At 41.5% G+C, this 24,615-nt stretch overlaps 1 protein-coding gene across 3 annotated transcripts in view; it reads right to left on the reverse strand.

The window, feature by feature from the left end:
• ADCY2 (adenylate cyclase 2) overlaps window positions 1-24,615 on the reverse strand; it is a 430,319-nt gene that overhangs the window by 328,669 nt on the left and 77,035 nt on the right. For 2 of the 3 annotated variants that reach the window (XM_084619392.1, XM_084619393.1), the window contains exon 3: window positions 2,244-2,405. The exons of the other annotated variant lie outside the window; for it this stretch is intronic. In XM_084619392.1, coding sequence (XP_084475518.1) covers window positions 2,244-2,405 — 162 coding nt within the window. The remainder of the gene's footprint in view (window positions 1-2,243; window positions 2,406-24,615) is intronic. 3 annotated transcript variants of the gene reach the window in all.

A 24,615-nucleotide genomic window follows, 5' to 3' on the forward strand; every position in this document is an offset into this window, starting at 1 on the left:
TTTTTATAAGGGGGCTCATATCTGGAGTGGGTGGCCTGTCTGGGAGCCTGCTGCGGTTCAAACTTGGTCCTGGCCAGGGCCAGAACATAGAGGCCGAGGGTCTTTAATGTTGTGCGGGAGTCCTTCAGACCATGTAACTTCACGTCTATTTGTTCCGCAGACAGGGCCTTGCCATCAAAGGGAAGGTCCTGTAAGGAGTTCTGTGCGTCGCTGAACAACCCAGACAGCAGGAGCCATGATGCTCTCCTCATGGATACCACAGAGGCCATAGGTCTTGCAGCTGTATCTGCAGCATCTGAGGCTGCCTGCAGGGCCACCGAGGTGGCAGTCGTGCCTTCCTCAACCAGAGCCTTGAACTCCTTATCACGCTCCTGGAGGGAATCTGCAAATTTGGGCATCGAGCCCCACAAATTGAAGTCATATCTAACCAGCAGGGCTTGGTTGTTCACCACCCTCAGTTGGAAGCTCGAAGATGAATAAACCTTTCTACCAAATAGATCTAGTCTCCTCGAGTCCTTATTTTTAGAAGTAGAAGCGGGTTGACCTTGATGCTCCCTATGGTTGACCGACTCAACCACTAGAGAGTTGGGGGCGGGGTGGGTATACAGGTATTCATGCCCCTTGGCGGGCACGAAATAATTCCATTCTGCCCTCTCAGAGATCCTTCCTAGGCAGTCATTTCCCTTTTGTATGTGTGCAACTGATTGTTCCTTCCTAAGTGGAATACTTTATATTTGTCCTTTATTGAATTTCATCCTATTTACTTCAGACCATTTCTCCAGTTTGTCCAGATCATTTTGAATTATAATCCTATCCTCCAAAGCACTTGCAATCCATCCCAGCTTGGTATCGTCCGCAAACTTTATAAGTGTACTCTCTATGCCATTATCTAAATCACTGATGAAGATATTGAACAGAACCAGAACCAGAACTGATCCCTGTGGGCTTCCACTCATTATGCCCTTCCAGAATGACTGTGAACCACTGATAATTACTGTCTGGGAACTAGACAGTACTAGTTATGCTCCAGATAAACAGATATTACACAGATATAATCACACACACATAAGTGGTAGCTATTACACTAATCAATAATGATTTTTTTTAAATGTAGTTGAATATTTCATATAATATTCTGGCCTAAAGTGACAGTAGCCCTGGCAGAAGGCCCAGAATAATTGTACCTTCTTTGTGTTTCCCCAACCCAAAGACCAAAAATCACCGCCAATAGGCAGGAAGAAAGTGAGGCCATATTCCTGATTCAAGTGAAACTCCTACAAAGAAATACACCTCAGATAATCTTTTCCTCATGCCTCATTTAATATTATTGATAACACAACCCTGCATTCAGAACTGGAACTAAACCTGAAATCTACTTCCCTAAAGTAGGAGTTTCAAGATATTTAAGTCAGCTTTATTGACATTCACCTATGATTTGGAATACGTTATACACAAACTATACATGGATTCTCTAAATTTTTCTAATTAAAGTTCCAAAACGTGAGTGGAAATGGTTTCATTCTTCATCACCTTATAATGCATTGATTGGTTGTTATTCTTACTGTCATTAGGTTAATTTTCTTGCCTGTTTTATGTATACATTTACAAAAATCTAAGCAAATTATATTTTAAGCAATGCAGTTTCAATGCAAAAGAAAAATGATAATTTGTTCCTAAACAAGCCCATCTATTTCTATAGGGTTATACTAACACTGATAACATGAAAATTGTCTTCCAAGTTAAATATACATTTTTTCCTCAACATGTGTTTTAAAATCAAAGCTGAGATTCACACATTATTACAAATAATGTAAAAAAATTCTGATAATTTGAATTTTTTAAAAAAAATCTGTGAATTTAATTGTACACAATGTCTCATGCAAAAACAACAGAGCTCAGTTACAAATTAGAAATAGTCTTTACTTGGAAAAATGGTATTGTAATTCAGAAATCAGGATAATGGATATGCCACATACAAAGGCTATGCTAACCTTAGTTTCTGTGTTGATAATTACTAAGCAGCCGTTGATTCTACTGGTGGAGTGCATGTTCAGCTATCCATTAACAGAACTGACATTTAACCTTAATATAAGAAAGAGTAAAGCTGTTAATTAGGTTGGCAAGCAATCCAAAAATGCAAAGAGAAATAAATTCATGTTCCCAGGCATAGATCACAGTATCTGCTGCCAAGTTTACCTGGCAATTCAGTGCGTAATCAATGATTAATTCTATGAATCACCTACCTGCCAAACCAAGTGTTCCTTTATGATGGCTGTAGCTGATAGACAGATGCTCAGCACAATGGTGTGGGATGAAGAGGTCAAGACGCTGGCAATTATAGCATCTCTCATGTTGAAGGGCAGCATGGTATATACCACAAATATAATGAACAAGAAAAATGATACCTGTGTGGAAGAGTAGGAAAAAAAGAAAACCTGTCAAATTCACTTTGGAATAAATAGAAGTTACCAGTCAACATTAAACTAGCTGAACTACAATTCAACTGTAAACTATAAAATTTCTTTATAATTCAACTTACGTTAACATATAGAGGAAATTTAAAATGTTCACGAAGGTGCCATAGACAAAAGTACTGAATTCTATTTGGTTTAAAAATTGCAGTTTCAGAATTTTTCCCATATTTGTTTTACAAAAACTTTCAGATTTGTCATTATAAAACAAAATAATAGTTTCATAGCATCATTCCCACAACTGAAGGGGGATTTTCTTGGAAAGAGAAGCTACTTACCTTACAGCAAGTAGAGTTTTTGAGATGCGTGGTTCCTATCTGTATTCCATTGTGGGTACAAATACACTCCATGCACCTGATACTAGAAGATTCTTGCTTGCAGTGTCTGTTGGTCTGCATTTCCTCCCCTCTCCTCCTCATGCTCTGAACGAAAGGTATAAAAGGTGGCGTGGACCAACCACCTTTCCTGTTCCTTCTCTACCATAAATTAAGGAAAGAATCTGAAGCAGAGGGGAAGGAGGGCAGGTAGTGGAATACAGATAGGGACAGATAGGGATCTTGAAGAAATTCAATTACTTTAAGGTAAGTAATTTCTCTTTCGTCTTTGAGTGCTGATCCCTATGTGTATTCTATTTCACTGTGTTGAGTCACTGTGGGCGACTGTCATACAGGCAATGAGAAGGGCGCGAGGATCTGGGCAGCAAAGATGATTGGAGGACTGACACACCAAAGAATGTATTAGTTATGGAGGCTTGCACTATGGCGTAATGTGTCATGAAGGTACAAACAGAATTCTATGTTGCTGCTTTATTTCTTGGGGTGAGGCTACTAAAGCTGCTTGCACTCTAGTAAAGTGGGCTCTTGCTCTATGTGAGAGAGGAATATGCACCAACTGATCAGAAGGATACAGCCTGAAATGCTCTTGAAGACTTTCTGAGAGGAGATCAATTGACCTCTCATTCGCTCCACTAGAGAAACAAATAGTCTAAGTAACTTAGTGATTGATTTTGTTCTTTGCATTAATATTTGTCACACACACACAGGGAATGGAGTCTCTTATCTTCAGTGCTGGCAGGAGGCTTTGGAAAAATATAGGTAACTGTATTGTCTGATTTATGGGCAAGTCTCAGATTACTTTAGTGGTGAATTTTGGGTGTAATTTCAATGAGACTTCATCCTTATGGAATACTGTATACAGTGGATCATCTAGAAGGGTTCCAAGTTCTCCTACCCTTCTAGCAGGAATGATGGCCACTCGGAAGGCAAGCTTTATCAATAAGTGAGACATTGAGCACCCAGCTAATAGTTCAAACAGTGGTTTAGTTAAGGCTGAGAGTACCCCGTTAAAAGCGCAGATTGCAATCAGAATGGTTATTGGAGTAAAGATTCTAACCAAACCTTTAAGAAAATGTACTGCCACAGGATGGGTAAAAATGGAATGCACAACAACTGAAGGATGGCAGGTGCTGATCACTGCCAAGTGAACTCGCAATGAGCTAAGGGAAAGGCCCGCAGGAGACAATCCAGTGCCTGATTCCTCTGGGGACATGTGACAGCGCTGGGCCCAAATAGAGAATATCTTCCACTTGGCTAAGCAGGATTTCCTGCTGGATTCTTTCCTACTGTTAAGGATGGCTTGAATGGCTTCTGAAAATGTCTGTCATGTGTTTGACACCAACCCAACACCATGCCATGAGATGGAGAGTCCGTATTGGGATGTCTGATCTTGCCTTTGTTCTGGGTCAAAAGATCCAGAAAGGACTGGATGCTGGTAGGTGGACAGGTTGACATGTGAAGAAGGCTGGGAAATCACAACTGCCAGGGCCATCAGGGAGTGAAGAGAATGATTGTCACTCCATCCAGTGCTGCAACACTTTTTATAGTGGGGGTGCTGAAAGTCAGATAATGAAACTGTAAACCATGTGTGTTCAAAAGCAATGTGAAAAAGCACAATTCCTGCTCACACCACACGGGTGCAGCACAGCTCCCGAATTCTCAAGAATTGCAAAATAATTCTGGCTTCATTCTGACAGCACCAGCAAACTTTTCACAGTAAAACCTGCGGGTGTTGCAGCACCCCCTGCAACCGTGTCTATGACTCCATCCTGTTCGATATTTCAGGGAACTCGGGGTAAGAGTGGAATGGGGGAAAAGTGTATCTTAAATGACCCGCCCATAAGTCTAAATGGGCACCAGGAGTCCTGACCCTGAGCCCCTCTGGAGAAGTAAATTTTGCATTGCATGAGATGTGAAGAGGTCCCAATATGGAGTTCCCCAGTAAGTGAATATATTGTTCACCATGGAATCATGCAGCTTCCATTCGTGGTTGATAGAGAAATGTCTGTAGAGGCTATCTGCTACTGAATTGTGCATGCCTGATTGGTGTACTGCTGATAGGGTAATCTGGTGCCAAATGCACCAATTCCACAGGCTGACCACTGACTATAACAGTTGCCATTGAGCTTGATGCTGTATCTGCTGCATCAACTGCAGCCTGTAGTGACGATCTATTCATCAACTTGCCTTCACTGATAAGGGCCTGAAATTATGCCCTATCCTCTTGAGGGAGTTTATCCTTAAATTCTGAGAACTTCAAGTAATTCATGAAATTGTACTCTGATAGCACGACTTGGTAGTTGGATATTCTGAATTGGAGGCTGACATCAAAACCTTACTTCCCAGAATGTCCAAACATTTGGCCTCCTCATCTGCAGGATTAGCTCTTGGGTGCTGTTGCCTACTCCTTTCTTTGACCACTTGGGCCACCACAGCAGGATGGGTAAACAAAAACTGCACACTTGGATGGAATGAAGTCCCTCTTTTCCACCCTTTTAGAAGTAGGCATCTGTTGCTGGAGTATGCCATGCAGTTCTAGAATGGCCTCTTTTATAAGAAGTGCTACTCTTATAGGTTTCAAGATTTATAAAATATCCAAGAGCTTGTGATGAGAGTCCTGAGCTTCTATATGGATTTGGGAGTCTGCCACTCCTTGACAGCTCTTGAAACTGCCTATGGTCATCTGGGGAGAGGATGAGGCAGGAGAAACTGCCTCATCCAGGGATAAGGATGATATTCCTGTCAGTGTCAGCAGTACCACTGGATCAGGCTCCTCTTCCTCCTCTTCAATGGATTCTGGATGGAGATCTGGTTGGTCTAATAGGGTAGAATCATAGATTTGTAGGACTGGAAGGGACCTTGAGAGGTCTTCTAGTCCAGTCGCGTGCACTCACTTAGCACTCAAGGCAGGACTAAGTATTATCTAGACCATCCCTGACAGGAGTTTGTCTAACCTACTCTTAAAAATCTCCAATGATGGAGATCCCAAAACCTCCCTAGATAATTTATTCCAGTCCTTTACTACCCTGACAATTAGGATGTTTTTCCTAATGTGCTGCCTAAACCTCCCTTGCTGCAATTTAAGCCCATTGCTTCATGTCCTATCCTCACAGGTTATCAAGAACAATTTTTCACCCTCTTCTTTGTAACAACCTTTTACGTACTTGCAAACTGTTATCATATCCCCTCTCAGTCTTCTCTTCTCCAGACTAAACAAACCCAATTTCTTCAATTTTTCCTCATAGCTGGCGTTTTCTATTTTTGTTGCTGTTCTCTGGACTTCCTCCAAATTGTACACATCTTTCCTGAACTGTGGCACCCAGACCTGGACACAATACTCCAGCTGAGGCCTAATCAGTGTGGAATAGAGCAGAAGAATCACTTTTCGTGTCTTGCTTGCAACATGCCTGCTAATACATCCTAGAACGATGTTTGGAGGTTTTTTTGCAACAGTGTTACACTGTTGACATATTTAGTTTGTAATCCACTAAGACCCCCAGATCCCTTTCTGCAGTACTCCTTCCTAGGCAGTTATTTCCTCTTTTGTATATGTGCAATTGATTGTTCCTTCTTACGTGGAGTACTTTGCATTTGTCCTTATTGTATTTCATCTTAGAAAGGTGATGAGACTCCAGGTAGGATTGCAGAGATTCAATCACCATGGTCCCCAGTAAGAGCAGCTCGAGGGTCAAAGGTAGGTTGTGGCAGTCCCAAGCATTGGGTACTAGTGGTCCTCTGGAGGGTGTCCAGACATGTGAGGAGGGGCCCAGGAGATTCTCGATCCTCTGTCTGGGCTGCCCTCTCTACGTGGAGGAGCTGTTAGACTATCGGATCTATGTCTATGGGTGGTGTCACTGGTACCACTGAAGTTGGCATATAGCAACTAGTAGATGGATTGGGAGATAGATTTCTCCCATTCATAGTCCCTGTGGACCATTTGTGTCAGAACCTCTCTCATGAGGACAGGTTATTATAGAAAGGGATATTGTGAATCCAACTGCATGAAAATATCCTCTCTCCCACTCTTGGGAGATGCAGACTCTCTTCTTCATATACCATCAGAGCCGGTAAGAGGAGGCTTTCAGAGATTGGTGCTTCTTTATGAGAGTGTGGTGGTATTGTCGGTGTCTATGGCTCTCTACGTCTATCTATTGATCAGTACTGATAGTTCTCTTGGTTCCTGGTGTTGAGTGCTGGCTACTGATGGAGTTGGTCTTGCTCCAGATGTCAGGGCCGGCACTAGGTACTTCTGGTCTTATGAGCCTGTTCGTTGCACCCAGGAGTCTTAGGGAAACCTACATCTCTCGAACCAGAACATGAGGGATCACCCATTTTGGACAGAGACAGGGAAGAAGCCATCCTTTTGGAAGTGGAGTTAGGTGGGAACTTACCCCAAGGTTTCTGAGAGCATTTTCTAGTCTCCTGCTGAGCCTGAGGAGTTGAGTCCTTGGCTCTCCTTTTGCCCACCTGAATCAGACGTTGCACTGCTAGGAGTTGCACTTCTCAATGTTTCTGCCCAGTGGTCCTGGTGGTCTGCCTGGCCAGGATCAGATTGGGCCTCATTGCACACTCTGTAAGATATTTCCTACATCTGAATTCCTGCTTGCCAGAGTCATCCAGGAAAGGAGCAGCACATGCAGCACCTTAGTGAAGAGAGAACTTTTCAAAGGAAGTAAAGGCACAGCTGGAGGTCACTGCTGACCAGAAACGAGCAGGGGCAGAAGATACAGTTCTTAAAGCCCAGAATCCTGGGCATAATCTGAGTCCTGTACTAGGAATGGGGGTTTCCTGCAATGGGAAGGGATGTCCCCAAATTCTAATAACTAATTCTAGACTGACTAAGACTAAATCTAACTAAAAAAGTCTTATTTACAGTATTTAAGGTTTAAAGTCAGAGAATGAAGTCCATGGACATTGAAGGGTCTGTCACAGACCATGTCATGGTAAAAAGCATCTGAAGACATGGTCAATCTATCCTGCCCTGTGTACTTTCCTTCAGAACACATGAAGAAGAAGGGTGCAGACCAACAGACACTGATAGCAAGAATCTTCCAATCTCAGGCACACAAAGCACATGCATGCCAACAGTGGAATACGCATAAGGACCAGCACTCAAAGAAGAACTGAGGATTTCAGACATCAGGGCTGGTGATATTTTCAGAAAGCACCTATCTATCTATCTATCTATCTATCTATCTATCTATCTATCTATCTATCTATCTATCTATCTATCTATCGCCAGACACACACACACACAGTAGCTGCACTAATAAGCAGAAGGCACTATGTTAAAGAAAAAATATGTACATTTCAATTTCTGATAAAATTAACATAATACAAATTTTGGTAAACTGAAAAATATCCCAACAGAAATGAATATATTAGGGCAGATTTGACCCAGAAGTCTTTCCGTATATAATTAGTCAAAACTCTGACTTTGTGTATGCAGGGATAATGCCTATAAAGTCAATGGAATTGCCTGTAAAGCTTATTTGGAGTCCCTGCAATGGTTGCCTCTCAGTCCATAGTACAGAGAGCAGCCTATCAAATGTCTAAAAGGATTTAGGTGCAACACAACTCTCGCAGTGACATCCTGCTGTGTGGTCAGTCAACACTGTATACTACATGCTCACTATACCACTAATATGGATTCCTCCAGACCATGGTTGTGGGGAAAGGTGCTCCACTGATGACTATGTTCTAATCTTTCTGCAAATAGAGGACTTCAATTATTAGAGATGTCTATCCAGCAGCTTTTTTGAACATTAGGGGCCTGACCCTGATGCCATTGAGGTCAATGGCAAAACTTCTTAAATTAATTTTATAGATATATAATAATTATACATACACATTCATATGTGTACATGGGGGTGGTGGGGGGAGGCACTTCCAAACTAGAGCTGAGCTGAAAAGGAAAGAAAGGAGGTATATCATGCAAGTGGCAATGACTGGAAACATTATGCCCATAGAGGTCAGGAGCAGATGTCTCCAGGAGCATTGAGACATTTTTCCGACACGTTTATAAACTGCGTAGCATGATCTCCCACCTAGCACAGCCTTCCAGATACAGCTACTTCTGTGTATGGGAAGCAGGATCATGGCCACACTCCCATGCCACCAAGATATAACCTTGTGTTCCACTGACCATTCTTGTCAGAACTCACAACTAGGGTTGCCAAACTTTCTAACTGCACATAACCAAACACCTTAGTCCCGTCCCTTCCCAGAGGCCCCGGTCACCCTACACAACAATTCCTGACTCTGAGTGAATGTCTCTCTGCAGAAGCACTAGTGGTGGAGGAGAGCATTTGGGCTTCTTGATTCTTTTCTCCCTCAGAACAACCATAATTTGGCCGACACTATATACTGCATAACATTCTTTTGGTTTTATGTGCACTGTGATGGAAATAATCTAGTAGAAATAAAATTGATTTTTTTTAAAACAAAAACTCACAAACCACAACAGCTCTCAACATTTTGCTCTTCCCTCCTCCTTCCTCCCCTAAGTTCCCTTTTGTATTCTCAAATTTGCATTGCATTTGCTCATTCCTGCCTATACAATCAGCCTTGGATACAAGAAGTGGCTCTCAAGAGCAGTAGCAGAACCATAAATATTACATTTAAATGCTGTCATCACAGACAGTCATTAGAATATGTTTGACTTCCCCGTTCCACTCAAGAAGTCAGATCTATGCATTTCTTTTTGACGTTACAAACAAACCACACATAACGCATTAGAAATGTACAGTAGCAGTGCTTGACTTGAAATGCAAGGCAAAGAACACTTGACAATATTTGTTTGTGCAACTGACTAGTTCATTCAGACTATTTCCATTTTCAATGGTTTCTCCTAGCGATGATTTTTTTTGTTAAGATAGTGTTTGAGGCTTAATGGGCTTCATTCAGCAGCTGTTTGACTAGATGGTGATCTTGAAAACTAGGTCAAAGAAAGCTGCTACAAAATAGAAGAGTATAGTGATGGCTGGAAGTATTTGTGACAGTACACTGACAAAGTAAGTAATGCATCAGTTTGAAATTTTTCAAGGGAGTTGTAATTTCCATAGCAGAATTTAAAACCTACCAACAGTGATTTCTTTTGTTAGTGCAGTTGATTAACATACTTTTTTTTCCTCCACTTCCTCCCTTGTTTTGGTTCATTTTTCTTATACAAATAAGTTCCAACTGAGTTGAAAAAAAATCAAGAGAAGCTTTGAACAGCCTTATAATCAAGATACAATTCAAAATATCTGGGGGCTCAGTCATCCTACACTTTGTGCACTGTATGGACAGGAATAACTAAGATGCAGGAGAGGTAAGTATGCAAGCTTCAAAAAAAATGATAAAAAGATCTGTCATGCTCACTCTGAACAGGAGGGTTTGGAGAGGTGAAATCTCACCCCACCTCCAGGGCCAAGGTAAGCTGCTGCAAAGTGACTATTACCTGTGTTATTGTTACCTTTGCTGACTCTCCACAAATATCAGTAGGTTGGAATAATCACTGCAGTCTCTCCCTGCTAGTCAGGGCCAGCTCCACAGTTTTTGCTGCCCCAAGCAGTGAAAAAAACTGCCACCATGGATGGCAAAAGGAAGAAGCTGCTGCCGATTCGCCGCCGTGGCCAGCAAATGGGAGAAGCTGCCATCGAATTGCCGCCGTGGCCGGAGAAATTGCCGCCCCTTTCTAACTGCTGCCCCAAGTGCCTGCATGGAACGCTGGTGCCTGGAGCCGGCCTTGCTGCTAGTTGTAGGGCCAGTGGATCTCTTAACCTAACCTATTCCACCTCCATCTCCTCCTCTTCATCAGTACCCATAGTGAGGTTTAAATGGTGCACAGGGCTTTGCCCTGGTTCTCCATGCCAGGGTGAATTTCACCATCTGTTCATAGTGCTGGATAATCAGCACAATTCAATTGCTGTTCACTTGCTGTTCAAAATCTCAGAAAAGGGGCATATCAAAGGAAAAAAAGGATGCAGATAAGGGAAACATGACACTGCTATGTTTCTCTGTTCCAGAGTGCCCCAAGCAGATGTATGTTACACTGATCTGCAGACCAGCATCTCTATGATACAAGAGTGATTCCATGAAGGATGGTGTGCCCATCCAGAAACAGCAGTAGCAGTGACAGTAGAAAGAATGAAAAACCCAGAAAAGAAATGGCTCCTAACCTAGGAGAACAGCTAGGGAGAAAAGGAAAGGCTGACGAAGCCTGTTATTTTTATAACAAATCTCAAGTGATAAGTGGAACAGGCTCTACAAGTCAGCACTGCATTACTAAAATACAATTTCTTTCTTTCAAAGCATGCTGAGTAACAGACTTGAGCAACTCTAGTTTTGGTTCAAGCCTCACTTCAGTTTTAACATTTGTGAAATATTTTATCTTCTAATCTGCCACAAACTGATATTTTCAGGTTTTTTGCTAAATGAATATTATTTAGAGTTTAGTGGTCCCAAGTGAGAGAGTCTAAATAAAATAGGCAATAAAAAGGGCGAGAGAAGGAAGTCTCACTATCACCATTTTACTGAAGGGAAGATGGAGGCACAGAGATTAAGTGACTTGCTTACAGTCACGTAAGAAGTCTGCAGCAGAGACAGGAATTCAACCCAAATTCCCCTCTTCCCATCTCTTAACCATAAGGCCATAATTCATCTTTTTCTTTTGTTTTTATTTTTATGAACACTGAAAAAAGCAAACAAAGTTGACAGAATTTGCCGCTCACATCAATTTTACATTGCCTGCCCCATTGAAAGGGGAAGGATATTGCAGGATATATTGCTTTTTTACACCAAAAGCCAATTAAGAAAAAGAGACGCTAGATGTGCTTCTTACATCAATTACGTTCCAACAATGACCCACGGCTTCTCTAGCTGGATGCCGTTTTTAAACTATTGGTAAATGGTTAATCATAACTAGTCTGGAATTATGTAAAAGTCACTCAACTTAAAAAGTTACTGTCATCAGAGTTTCCCTCAGAGCTGTTTTCACTAAAGAGAGTGACATCCCAGCCCTGAAGCAGTCATGCAGATCCAAGTACACTGTTAGTGTGAACAAGGAGAAAGCGTTGCTCTGGACAGATGGTTGTAATGAGGCATAAGCCAATAAAACATTTGTAGTTAAATGGGACCATATTTTACTTGTAAATATAGTGACAGAAACATTTCATTAGGAAAATAATAATAGCTTTATGCTGTGTCCCCCTAGAAACACCCTGTTGCCACCTGCAAATATACACACTAGTCGGCCAATTTATTAAAGGATAATTCTCAAAGTATTTATCAAGATCCAGCTTTTTTTTACTGTAGAAGGAAATGGAGTAGACATTTCACTGAAGAATAAAGAATTATCCTCTTAAAAGAGAGATATTTGATTACAGCTATTGGTTTCAAAGGAAAGAAAAGGTATCTATATACAAAAACAGAGCAAAATAAAATAAAATTATACACACAAAATGTATTTAAGAAGTTTATTCCATTTTTGTTAATGTCTATAAAGCTTACAAAATTGTTTATACATATTTAATAATATGTTTGTTTTTAGGTTTAGGGAGAGTTTAGGGAAGCTGTATTCTCTATTCGGACACAAAGAGTTAATGTTGCAACTGCTGGTTTCAGAGTAACAGCCGTGTTAGTCTGTATTCGCAAAAAGAAAAGGAGTACTTGTGGCACCTTAGAGACTAACCAATTTCCTTGTGCCCTTCCTGAATGTGTGAGTTTAAGTCCTCAAACATCTAAAAACCAAGGTGCAAAATTAAGTTCATACTTCCCAAACAAGTTTCACTTCATGTTAGGATCACCTTCTGTTCTGAGTCACCAAATAGAAGAACCTATATGTAACCCATATAGGACAATAAAGGATAACAAATATGTGTACTTTAAGAATTTAGGTGTATTCTTATCACTTGGCTAGTTAGAGGTATAAAAGAAAGAATCAAAATCACTGCCTGCCAGTGTAAGGTCCTTCTCTTACTGTGACAGTCTGAGGCCCTGTTCTTAGGCTAAGGCCTTTGGCTAAGCAGCAGAGGCAGCCATAAGCTAGGAAGCGAACAGTCACATCCTCACATTCCAAACTAGTCACATTGAAATAAGGTGCTATTGGGCTGTCAGGCACTATCAGGACAGGATTGTATTCCTATCACCTCCAGAAAAAGGGAAGTGCCTAGAAAATGTAAAAGGAAACTTAGTTTGATAGAATCCTGTCTGGCAAGAACTCACTTATCAATAGCTGGGATGTGAAATCCTCACTTCTGTATTGTTTTGTCATTATAGTTCCCACTTTGCTATTGTTTGTCTGTATAATCTCTGTCTGGTTCTGTCATTGTTTCTGTCTGCTGTATAATTAATTTTGCTGGGTGTAATCTAATTATTGTGGTGGGATATAATTGGTTAGCTAATCATGTTACAATATGTTAGGATTGGTTAGTTAAATTTCAGTAGAATGATTGGTTAAGGTATAGCTAAGAATATTACTATATAAATTAGGGGCAAACAGGAAGTAAGTTGGGATTCGAAAATAAGGAAAAAGGAACTTGTATTTAAGCTTGCTGGAAGTTTACCCCAATAAACATCGAATTGTTTGCACCTTCAGACTTCGGGTATTGTTGCTCTCTGTTCATGCGAGAAGGACCAGGGAAGTGGGAGAGTGAAGGAATAAGCTCTCTAACACAGTACAGTGGCCTACCTGATTTTCAGCAAGCAGGCAAGTTAGCTCCTTGTATACAGGGAGGAATAATGGGAAAGACTGGGGACTAAAAGGTCCAAAAAGACTTTTAAATGTTATAGAGCATTCCATAAAACCATCTACCACTCAAAAGGGGGTTGGGGGATGGACAAGAAAAGGCCTTTAAGATGGGGAGCACTATTCTCAGATATTACAGGGCTTGGTGTAGCCCAAAGTGAGGTTTTGGTTTATGTAAAACTATTAGTTATCTATCTAGCTGTAGCCAATACATCAGGGGTGACCTGTCTATATAGGCGAATGAGGTGGTCACCTAGGGTGCCAAGTTAAATGGGGCATCAAATTCAAGGACAAAAATCAAATTAAAAAAAATGAAAAAGATGAAAAAAATACAAATAAAATCACAAAGATGTCATTATTTTAATTCCCTTGAGCGTACAGAGGGAATATGAATGATAATTTCTCTACATTTCTGAGAATTTATTAATATGTCAAATCTTTTATTTACTGCAAAAATAAATAATATTTTAGCGAATTTTTTTTTTCAGTTTGGGACATAGGGTCAAGATAAGCCACTCCACAATTTTGATGAGCAATAACCCAGCCACAGTGAAACACATCCGCCAGCAGCAAGAGCTGCAATGCTAATGACACCTAACTCGAATATACATCAAGGTCGCATAGCTGGAAATTCATGTAGAGCGGAGATATCGCAAGTTCATACATATCAAACGGTCATTTTAACACACGTCGCAGGTAGATGGTTAAGAATCGAGTGAATACTGTGGAAAATTGTGTTTCTTGTTGCCAAAGAATAAAGAATAATATCATTCAACATTATAAATCCAAAATGCGTATCTTTAAGCATTATTAAACCTTAGCGTTATTATCAGGCTGTGTAATTATGAACTTTTCTTTGTTGTGACTGGTTCACATGTAATAAATAAGGTCCATAAAAGAAAAGTAACAGCGTTAATGCTTAATAGACTATGAAAGTGATGACATCACACTCCAAGCAGCTAACCATGAGGAAGGGGATTACTTTCCAAACAACCGGTGTCGGGTTAGAACGTCCAAAAAGGTCATTTTGTTTCCTTGTAAATGCTGTAACTAACTGTTTTAATACGTAAGTGAGTGTCTGTTACTAATAATTGAAGCTTTAAGCAGTGAAAAGACATGTTAGGATGGCTGCAATGTGGTTTAAATCGCCAGCCATGTAGTGCGTGTGTCAGCCATCCTTAACGCTATAATGCTTGCAGTTGGGAGCACAGTAGATAGCAATATTCAAATGCCTCATGGCAGAAAGAGGAAAAAGAAAACCCTCAGGAGCTGAGTATTATAAACAAAAGGCTGAGAAGGAAAAGGACCAAGCAAAACAGCAGGGATCCTTCCTGAAACATCTCCTCTTTAATGCAAATAAAGATGAAAGCAGTTCACAGCATCCAGAAGAAGGAATTTTACTTGGAGAGGGGGAGATTAGCTCACATCCACATGGAAGCAGTTTGGAACATCAAGATGAAGTTATATTACTTCAAGATGAGGGTAGCTCACATCCACAAAAAAGCACTTTGGAAACCCAAGATGATGGAAACTTACTTCTAGATGAAGGTAGCTCACAGCATCAGACTGATATGGAAGTGGAAAAAAATTATTCATCTTCAGAGATACATGCAGAAATTGAAGTAAATGAAGTAGAAGGAAGAAAGGATGGCGAAGTTACAAACAAGTTACAGTATGGGGACCCAGCTTTATAGCCCAGATGTGATGACAGTGTGCGGCAAATTCTCATGGAACATGGACCCAAACAAGTTCATGAATTTCCCTTCCCTAAGGATAGAAATAAAAGAAAATTCTCTGCTCAGCATTACAAGAGGAAACTCATTAATGGGGAAGAAATTCATCGAAACTGGTTACAATATTCAGTGTTGAAGGACTCTGTGTTTTGCTTTTGCTGCAAGTTGTTTTGAAATCAAGCAACTGGTACATCACTTACTGAAAATAGTTCGAAGGCCTGGAAAAACTTATCTTCAATTCTCTCTTCCCATGAAAGAAGTACAGAACATTTGGAATGTTTTCAAAATTGGAAAGAACTTGAATTATGATTGAAAAAAGGAAACACTATCGATGAAGAAAATTTATGTGTGATCAAGGAAAAAAGAATATTGGCATCAAATATTAGAGCATCTGATTGCTTTAGCGAGAGTTCTCGGTGGGAAAAATTTAGCATTCTGCAGCCGCGGTAGAAATGAAAAATTATACACTCCAGGTAATGGAAACTTTTTAAAATTTGTTGAATACCTAGTTTTGTTTGATCCAGTCATGAAGGAGCATCTACATAAAATAATTAATTAAACAGAAGTTCATTACTTAGGAAAAAATATGCAGAATGAACTGATTTAAATCCTAGCAAATGCCATTAAAAAGAAAATTGTAGAAGCTGCCCATTCTGCAAAAATATTTTTCAATAATACTGAACTGTACACCAGATGTGAGTCATGTTGAACAAATGATGATCATTCGTTTTGTGGATATGGAAAAGTCTGCAGATGAAGATAATGTTGAAGTGCTCATAAAGGAATATTTTTTGGGTTTCATACCACTGAAGGAGACGACTGGAGCATTTATGACAAACTATTCTACAAGAGCTTGAAACAATGTCATTATCTCTTGAAAACTTACATGGTCAAGGCTATGATAACGGGAGTAATATGAAGGGTAAAGACAATGGTGTGCAAAGGGGAATGGTGGAAATCCAATCTAGGGCCTTTTTCATTCCTTGCAGTGCACATTCTCTGAATTTGGTTGTCAATGATGCTGCTAGATGCTGTTCGGAGGCAAGCAGTTTCTTTGACGGGCTGCAACGTGTTTATGTGTTTTTCTCAGGCTCAACACGCCATTGGAAGATTCTGACTCGCCATGTGAATTCTCTAACTGTGAAACCACTTAGTCAGACAAGATGGGAGAGTTGCACTGATGCTTTGAAGCCTCTTTGCTATGTACTTGGGAAATATTTATGATGCCCTAATTGAAATTTCTGATACTACCTTTACTGGATCATCTTGCAATATGGCACGTTCAGATACAGAAGCTCTTGCAAATGGCCTTTCCAAGTTCAAATTTATGACTTCACTTATTTTGTGGTATAATATCCTTTTTGAGATTAACCTCACAAGTAAGCAGCTTCAGGAAAAGAACTTGAACATACATTCTACTATTCAAAAACTGCAGCAAACTAAAAATATTCTGGAGGAATTCAGAAGTGATGAAGGGTTTGAAAGATCACTGGTAGAGTCTCTTGACCTTGCTGAAGAAATAGACTTTCCGACAGAATTTGAACCAGAGCCAGTTCACATTCGGCAAAAGAAACAGCAGTTTTTGTATGAAGGACGAGACACACCCATTCAGAACCCAAAACAAAGGTTCAAAGTGAATTTCTACTTTGCAGTCCTTGATACTGCTATTCACTTAGTTGAGGAAAGATTTCAACAGATGCACCAGCTAGAGTCAGTATTTGGCTTTCTATATGATATCCACAGCTTGCAAAAGAAAATAGCAAAACAGAGAAGAGAATTTTGTATAAAACTGGAGTCGGCTTTGACTAATGAAAATTCAAAAGACATTCATGCTACAGATTTGTGTAGTGAGCTTCAGGCTTTTTCAAGACGACTTAAGAAACATTCCACTCGTGAAGAAGTACTGAAGTTTGTTTGTGAAAATAAACTCAGACAGTTTTCCAAACATTTTTATAGCTCTACGCATTCTTTTAACTTTGCCATTTTCCATAGCTAGTGGAGAACGTAGCTTCTCAAAGTTAAAATTGATATAAACATATCTGCATTCAACAATGGTGCAAGAGAGATTTGTTGAACTTGCCACAATGTCAACAGAGCATGAAATAGATGGAAAACTGGATCTAAAAGAACTAGTGACTGAATTTTCAAAACTTAAAGCAAGAAAAGTCATGTTTTAAGAGCACAGAGTGTTTTTTATTTGGAGTGTTTTGTAAATACAAGTTAAAGTTCATTGAAGAGTTTTCTTATTTCTTTCTATATTGGATGTGGTGGTAATGGTAGTTAAAGCAGGATAGCAAAATGGATGATTTTGGATTTGTAATAATAAAAACTATAATTAACATTTTAATGCATTTTTATTTGAAATCAGACTAAAATATCATCTAGCTGTTGTGTACAAATCTATTCTGAAAATTTCGTGTCTCTATTTTATCTGATCTCAGAAACATTGGTTGGACAGACGGACGGAGGGACAAACCGATTAATTATGCCTCTGTTTAAAAAAAATGCTTAAAAAAACATTAAAAGGAAAAAAAGGCGCTAAATGTTTCCCAGTTTACCAAAAACCACATCCTAGATCTACACTTGGGGTTTGGGGATGGGGGGCGCCGATTGCACGGTTCGCCTAGGGCACCAGTTGCTGGCAGCTAGTCTAGGGCCTCCCCTGCAATACATGCTACACCTCAAGAAGATACACTTGGTATGGGAAAGGAGGGTGCTGCTGTTTGAAACCATTCCCACATGTTATGGAAGTTAAAGAAGCCAAAAGACTGTGGCTTACCATGGCTGCCTGCAAGCTGAATTCTGTTGCCCGGCCCTGAATGTGTGTGATCTCTTACACCAAACCGGCAGGCCCTCAATATAAGAGGCAAAATGTGACCTTGTACTGAAAGTACATGTGCTATGTAATGTTAACAACTTGGTTCACTGTGAAAGAGTCTACCCATTGTTCTCTAAAATGTGTCTTTTTAAATACTACTCTCCGTTTTTTTCCTCCTGCAGCTGCAAATGTTTCAACGCTCCTCCTATCATCTCCGTCCCAGAGGCTAGCGCAGATAAGAAGGCGAAAAAAAAACACACTCATGATGAAATTTTCTCTGAGCTCATGCAGTCCTCCCGCACTAAAAGAGCTCAGCAGAATGCATGGAGGCAAACAATGGCGGAGTCCAAGAAAGCAGAAAATGAACGGGAGGATAGAAGAGACAAGCAAGATGAGAGGTTGCGGGAGCAAGAGGAGAGGTGGCAGCAGCATGATGAGAGGAGGCCTGAGGCAACGCTGAAGCTACTGGAGGACCAAACTGATATGCTCTGGCGTCTGGTGGAGCTGCAGGAAAGGCAGCAGGAGCACAGACTGCTGTTGCAGCCTCTGTATAACTGCCTGCCCTCCTCCCCAAGTTCCATAGCCTCCTCATCCAGATGCCCAAGAGTGTGGCGGGGGGGCCCTCCGGGCACCCAACCACTCCACCCCAGAGGAATGCCCAAGCAACAGAAGGCCAGCATTCAATAAGTTTTGAAGTGCAGTGTGGCCTTGTCCTTCCCTCCTCCCCCCATCCACCACCGCACCCAGTGCTTCCCTCCTCCCCCACCCCTCCTGGGCTACCTTGGCAGTTATCCCCCTATTTGTGCGATGAATTAATAAAGAATGCATGATTTTGAAACAACAATGATTTTATTGCCTCTGCAAGCGGTGATCGAAGGGGGGAGGGCAGTTGGGTTACAGGGAAGTAGAGTCAACCAAGGCGGTGGGTTTTCATCAAGCAAACAGAACTGTCACACCGTAGCCTTGCCAGTCATGAAAATGGTTTTCAAAGCTTCTCTGATGCACAGTGCGCCCTACTGAGTTCTTCTAATCACCCTGGTGTCTGGCTGCGCGTAATCAGCGGCCAGGCGATTTGCCTCAACCTCCCACCCCATCATAAACGTCTCCCCCTTACTCTCACAGATATTGTGGAGCACACAGCAAGCAGCAATAACAATGGGAATATTGGCTTCGCTGAGGTCTAACCGAGTCAGTAAACTGCTCCAGCATGCTTTTAAATGTCCAAATGCACAGTCTACCACCATTCGTCACTTGCTCAGCCTATAGTTGAACAGCTCCTTGCTACTGTCCAGGGTGCCTGTGTACAGCTTCATGAGCCATGGCATTAAGGGGTAGGCTGGGTCCCCAAGGATAACTATAGGCATTTCAACATTTATTTTTTGGTCTGGGAAGTAAGTCCCTTCCTGCAGCTGTTCAAACAGACCAGAGTTCCTGAAAATGTGAGCATCATGTACACTTCCTGGCCATCCCACGTTGATGTCAGTGAAACATCCATTGTGATCCACCAGTGTTTGCAGCACCATTGAAAAGTACCTCTTGTGGTTTACATACTGGCTGCCAAGGTGGTCCAGTCCCAAGATAAGGATATGGGTTCCGTCTATTGCCCCATCACAGTCAGGGAATCCCATTGCAGTAAAGCCATCCACTATGACCTGCACATTTCCCAGAGTCACTACCCTTGATAGCAGCAGCTCAGTGATTGCGTTGGCTACTTGGATCATAGCAGCCCCCACAGGAGATTTGCGCACTTCAAATTGATTCCCGACTGACCAGTAGCTGTCTGGCGTTGAAAGCTTCCAGAGGGCTATTGCCACTCACTTGTGAACTGTGAGGGCTGCTCTCATCTTGGTATTCTTGCGTTTCAGGGCAGGGGAAAGCAAGTCACAAAGTTCCATGAAAGTGCCCTTATGCATGCAAAATTTTCGCAGCCACTGGGAATCATCCCAGACCTGCAACGCTATGCAGTCCCACCAGTCTGCGCTTGTTTCCCAGGCCCAGAATCGGTGTTCCACGGAATGAGCCTGCTCCATTGCCACCAGGATGTCCAAATTGCCGGGACCCATACTTTGAGAGAAGTCTGTGTCCATGTCCTCATCACTCTCATCACCGTGCTGCCATCGCCTCCTCGCCTGCTTTTGCAGGTTCTGGTTCTGCACATACTGCAGGATAATGTGCGAGGTGTTTGCAATGCTCATAACTGCTGCGGTGATCTGAGCAGGCTCCATGCTTGCTGGGGTATGGCATCTGCAGGAGAGCAGGAGAGCACAGTTGCAGCGGAAGCGCTGACTGAGGACAGATGCCATGAGAATGGATATTTATAGAGAACGACGAGAGGACTTGTGAGGTGGATTCACGAGAGCAGGAGAGCAGAGTTGCAGCAGAAACGGTGGATGACTATGATTAGCACTGCAAACATTTCCCAAGGAGGAACACACGTACTCGGGAGCCCATGACAGACAACATGGAGAAATTCGCTATTGAGACAACAGCAGCGGAGCAGAGTTGCAGCGGAAGCAGTGGATGACAATGGTTTCCAGTCCTACTGCACCGTCTGCTGAATGCAGTTTGGTGTCCGCACGGAAAAAAGGCGCAAAATGATTGTTTGCCATTGCTTTCATGGAGGGAGGAGTGACTGATGACATGTACCCAAAACCACCTGTGACAATGTTTTTGCCCCATCAGGCATTGGAAGCTTAACCCAGAATTCCAATGGGCGGCGCAGACTGCGGGAACTATGGGATAGCTACTCACAGTGCACAGCTCCGTAAGTCTATGTTCGCCATGGTAGTGAGGCCGACTTAATGTGCTTAGTGTGGACATACGCAATCAACTGTATAAAATCAATTTCTAAAAATCGACTTCTATAATATCGACCTAATTTCATAGTGTAGACATATGCTGAGAGTCACTAAAGGGGAGCAGGGAAGAGAGCGCATGAATTACAAGGAGAAACCTTTACTACTGTCCCTGCCACCCCCACAGTCACCAGGGACATGCGAGCCACGTGACACTGTTAAGCCTGTCATCCTGATCCTAAAAAGCATCCTAACCAGAGTGGGCCAGAGAGAGGGAACCAATGACATCGCCATCTCGACTAGCTTCAGCTAAATCCTGAACAACACCCAGAATATGTGACCGAGGTTTCTGCTGCCACCTTCTCCCTAGTGTGTCATTTTCCTTCTTACGTAATTTCTCCTCTTCCCTATCTCTCCTCTTTTGCCTTCTGTGTAGTGCGAGTTTGGTTTAGTCAGCCAAGACAACGCCATCTTCTGCAAAACTCTGGTCACAGGCTCAGAGTAAAGACAGCTAAAAGCAAAACTTTAAGCACCCTGACACAGTTACAAGTCTACCAGGTCTCCAAGTGGCTGAAAAGACTGGGTGCTGTGCCTGTGGGTATGTCTACACAGCCAAAAAGACCCATGGCACCAAGTCTCAGAGCTTGGATCAACTGACTCAGGTTTGCAGGCCTTGTTCTGTGGGGCTAAAAAATAGCAGTGTAGGAGTCAGGGCTCAGGCTGGAGACTGGACTCTGAGACTCTCCCCCTTTGCCAGGTTTCAGAGCCCAGGCTGAAGCCTGAGCCCAAACATCTGTAGTGCTATTTTTAGCCTGTCAGCTTGAGCCCAAGTTAGTTGGCCCGGGTTCTGAGACTCGCTGCCGCAGGGTTTCTTGTTTGGTTGGTTGGTTGGTGTTGTTTAGATGTACCCTGTGTTTCTCCAGCAGTGAGGATGCAAGTAAGAGTTAGCATCAGAGACAGAGCTGCATTTTCTATCTTTGCTGTTCTTTTCTCTTCCTTTTTGGGTTTGTTTCTCTTGTGTTGTCTTTTAAGGGCACAGGATCAGACATCTCCAATAACAGCAACTACCATCTCAACTACCATTTCTCTTTTCCCCCAAAAGGCCAGTTAAATTCCATTTTTAATACCATCTAAAAATTGTCAAATATAGAATTTTCCTTTCAAAACTCTACAACAGAAGGGAAATGGATTAGGGCACGTTGTTAAAATGAAAGCCTTACTTATCTCTTTATATTTCAAATGCTTTAACTATTAGTTCTTCTTTTTCAGTATCTTTAATAAGAGATTTTTTTATAGTGGTTGCTACAATAAGAGTAAGCCTGTGATAGCTTGACACAAAACCCCGCACTGTACTTAACTATTTAATGCTGTAACAGTGAACAAGGGTGTCTTTAACATCTTATCACTTATTGGGGCCAAGTCGTGCCCCTTCCAATACAACATTGCATAGCATGGCACTCAAGGTGCTGAACAAAATATAAATAAAATAAAATAAAACCATAAATAAAAACCATGATTAAAATAGAACAAAGATATAACTAACTTAATGCGCTCTTAAAGGCAAACAAACAAAAGCAAATGAGAGGGTCCAAATGTTGATTAAATTAGTTATGTGCAAACAGAATAAAGTCCAACTCAGCAATATGTAAGCAAATTTGATGCTTCAAAAGATGAAAACAATTATGTGTCAAATCAGCTGGGAAAAAGGATTAACTCAAAAATATAGGAATGATAATTTGGAACAGTTTAAAACATTTTATATGCCAAAAAAGCCACATTTCAGAAAGAAGATTACACCAAGTAAAAAAATAGCCTGTCTTAAAAAGGAAGTGAAAGCAGCTATAAATAATAAATATAAATAAATGGAAAAAGAGGAAGTTAATAGCAATGAATATGGACTATAAATTCAGAGTTATAAAAAAAAACTGATAAGGGAAACAGAAGATCATAAGGCAAAATCTATGCCTAGCAGAATTAAGGACAGTAAGAAGGTTTTTTAAAACATACTAAGATCAAATGGTATCCTAACAATGGTATTGATTAAATACAAAATGGAAATGCTGGAATTGTCAATAATAATGCAAACATGGCAGATGTGTTTAATAAATATTTTTGTTCCCTGTTAGGGAAAAAGCCAGATGATGTAACCTGGCCACTGCTGGAGACAGGATACTTGACTAGTTAGATCACTGGTCTGGGCCAGTATGGAAGTTCTTATTTACATCATATATTAATGAAATACTTTTCATTCCAACAATAACTAAAGAGTACATTAATTATCACCTACCAAAATCATACATTTTAAAATTAGCAGATCCAAATAACTTGCATCTAAGTTTTTTTTAAAAGAACTAGCTAAGGAGTTCTCTGGACCATTAATGTTGATTTCTTAAAAGTCTTGGAACACAGAGGAAGTTCCAGAGGACTGGAAGTATGCCAATGTTGTGCTAATATTTTAAAAGAGATGACCTGGGTAATTATAGAATTGTCAGTGTGACATCAATCCTGGGCAAAATAATGGAATGGCTAATACAGGACTATAGGATAACACAATTAATACAATCAACCTGAGTTGATGGAAAACCAATATTTTCATACTAGATTTTTTTTTATGAGATTAGAACTTTGGTTGATAAACATAATAATGTTGATGTAATATACTTAGACTTCTGTAAGTCACTTGACTTGGTACTGCATGCCATTTTAATTAAGAAACCAGAACAATACATGGCACACATTAAATATATTAATAATTGGCTACTAGATAGAGCTTAAAAATATCTGTAAATGGGGAATCATCATCAAGTGGGTCTGTTTCTAGTGGAGTTCCACAGGATCAGCTTTTGGCCCTACACTATTTAACACTTTTATCAACAACCTGGAAGAAAAAACTTTAAATCACTACATAGGGAATCAGAGTAGCAGCCGTGTTAGTCTGTATTCGCAAAAAGAAAAGGAGTACTTGTGACACCTTAGAGACTAACAAATTTATTTGAGCATAAGCTTTCGTGAGCTACAGCAGAGGAAATGAGTTACACTGCCTGGGGTCTTTCACAGCAAAGGTATTGTCTGCTCAGATAAGACATACAGTAGGATCCCTACTCGGTGTTGGTGTTCGAGGGCAGTCACCTGTCAGATTGAGGCTTCAAGGGGATGTCTCAATCCTGCCCTGGGTCTGCATGTGCAAAGTTCATTGCAGGATCAGAGTCCCAGAGGTCAAGAGGAGTTTGCCTGAGTCACAGACAATATAAGGAAATCAAGATTGAGCCCTAAAGGAACAAAACTAAGCAGCACTGTTCTGGAAAGTTATGGTTCAAGAAATGCTGTCTGTATAATTTACCTGTATAACCTCGGATGTATTTTGTGTGTCTAGCTCAGGGGTGGGCAAACTACGGCCCAGGGGCTGGATCCAGCCCGCCAGCCATTTTACTACAGCCCTCGAGCTGGAGCGGGGCTGGGGCTTGCCCCACTCCGATGCTCCTGCCGGGGAGCAGGGTCGGGAGTTTGGAGGGGGGGATCAGGGCTGGGCGATTGGGGAGGGGGCAGCATGCAGAGCAGAGCCCCCTGGCTACCCCTATGCATAAGAGCTGGAGTGGGGCCATGCTGCTGCTTCCGGGAGCCACTTGAGGTAAGCGCTGCCCGGAGCCTGCACCCCGAGCCTCTCCCCACACCCCAACCTCCTGCCCAAGCCCTGATCCCCCTCCCACCCTCCAAACCCCTTGGTCCCCACCTGC

Source organism: Lepidochelys olivacea, assembly GCF_965140295.1.
Source record: "Lepidochelys olivacea isolate rLepOli2 genome assembly, chromosome: 2".
NCBI classification, from domain to species: Eukaryota; Metazoa; Chordata; order Testudines; family Cheloniidae; genus Lepidochelys; species Lepidochelys olivacea.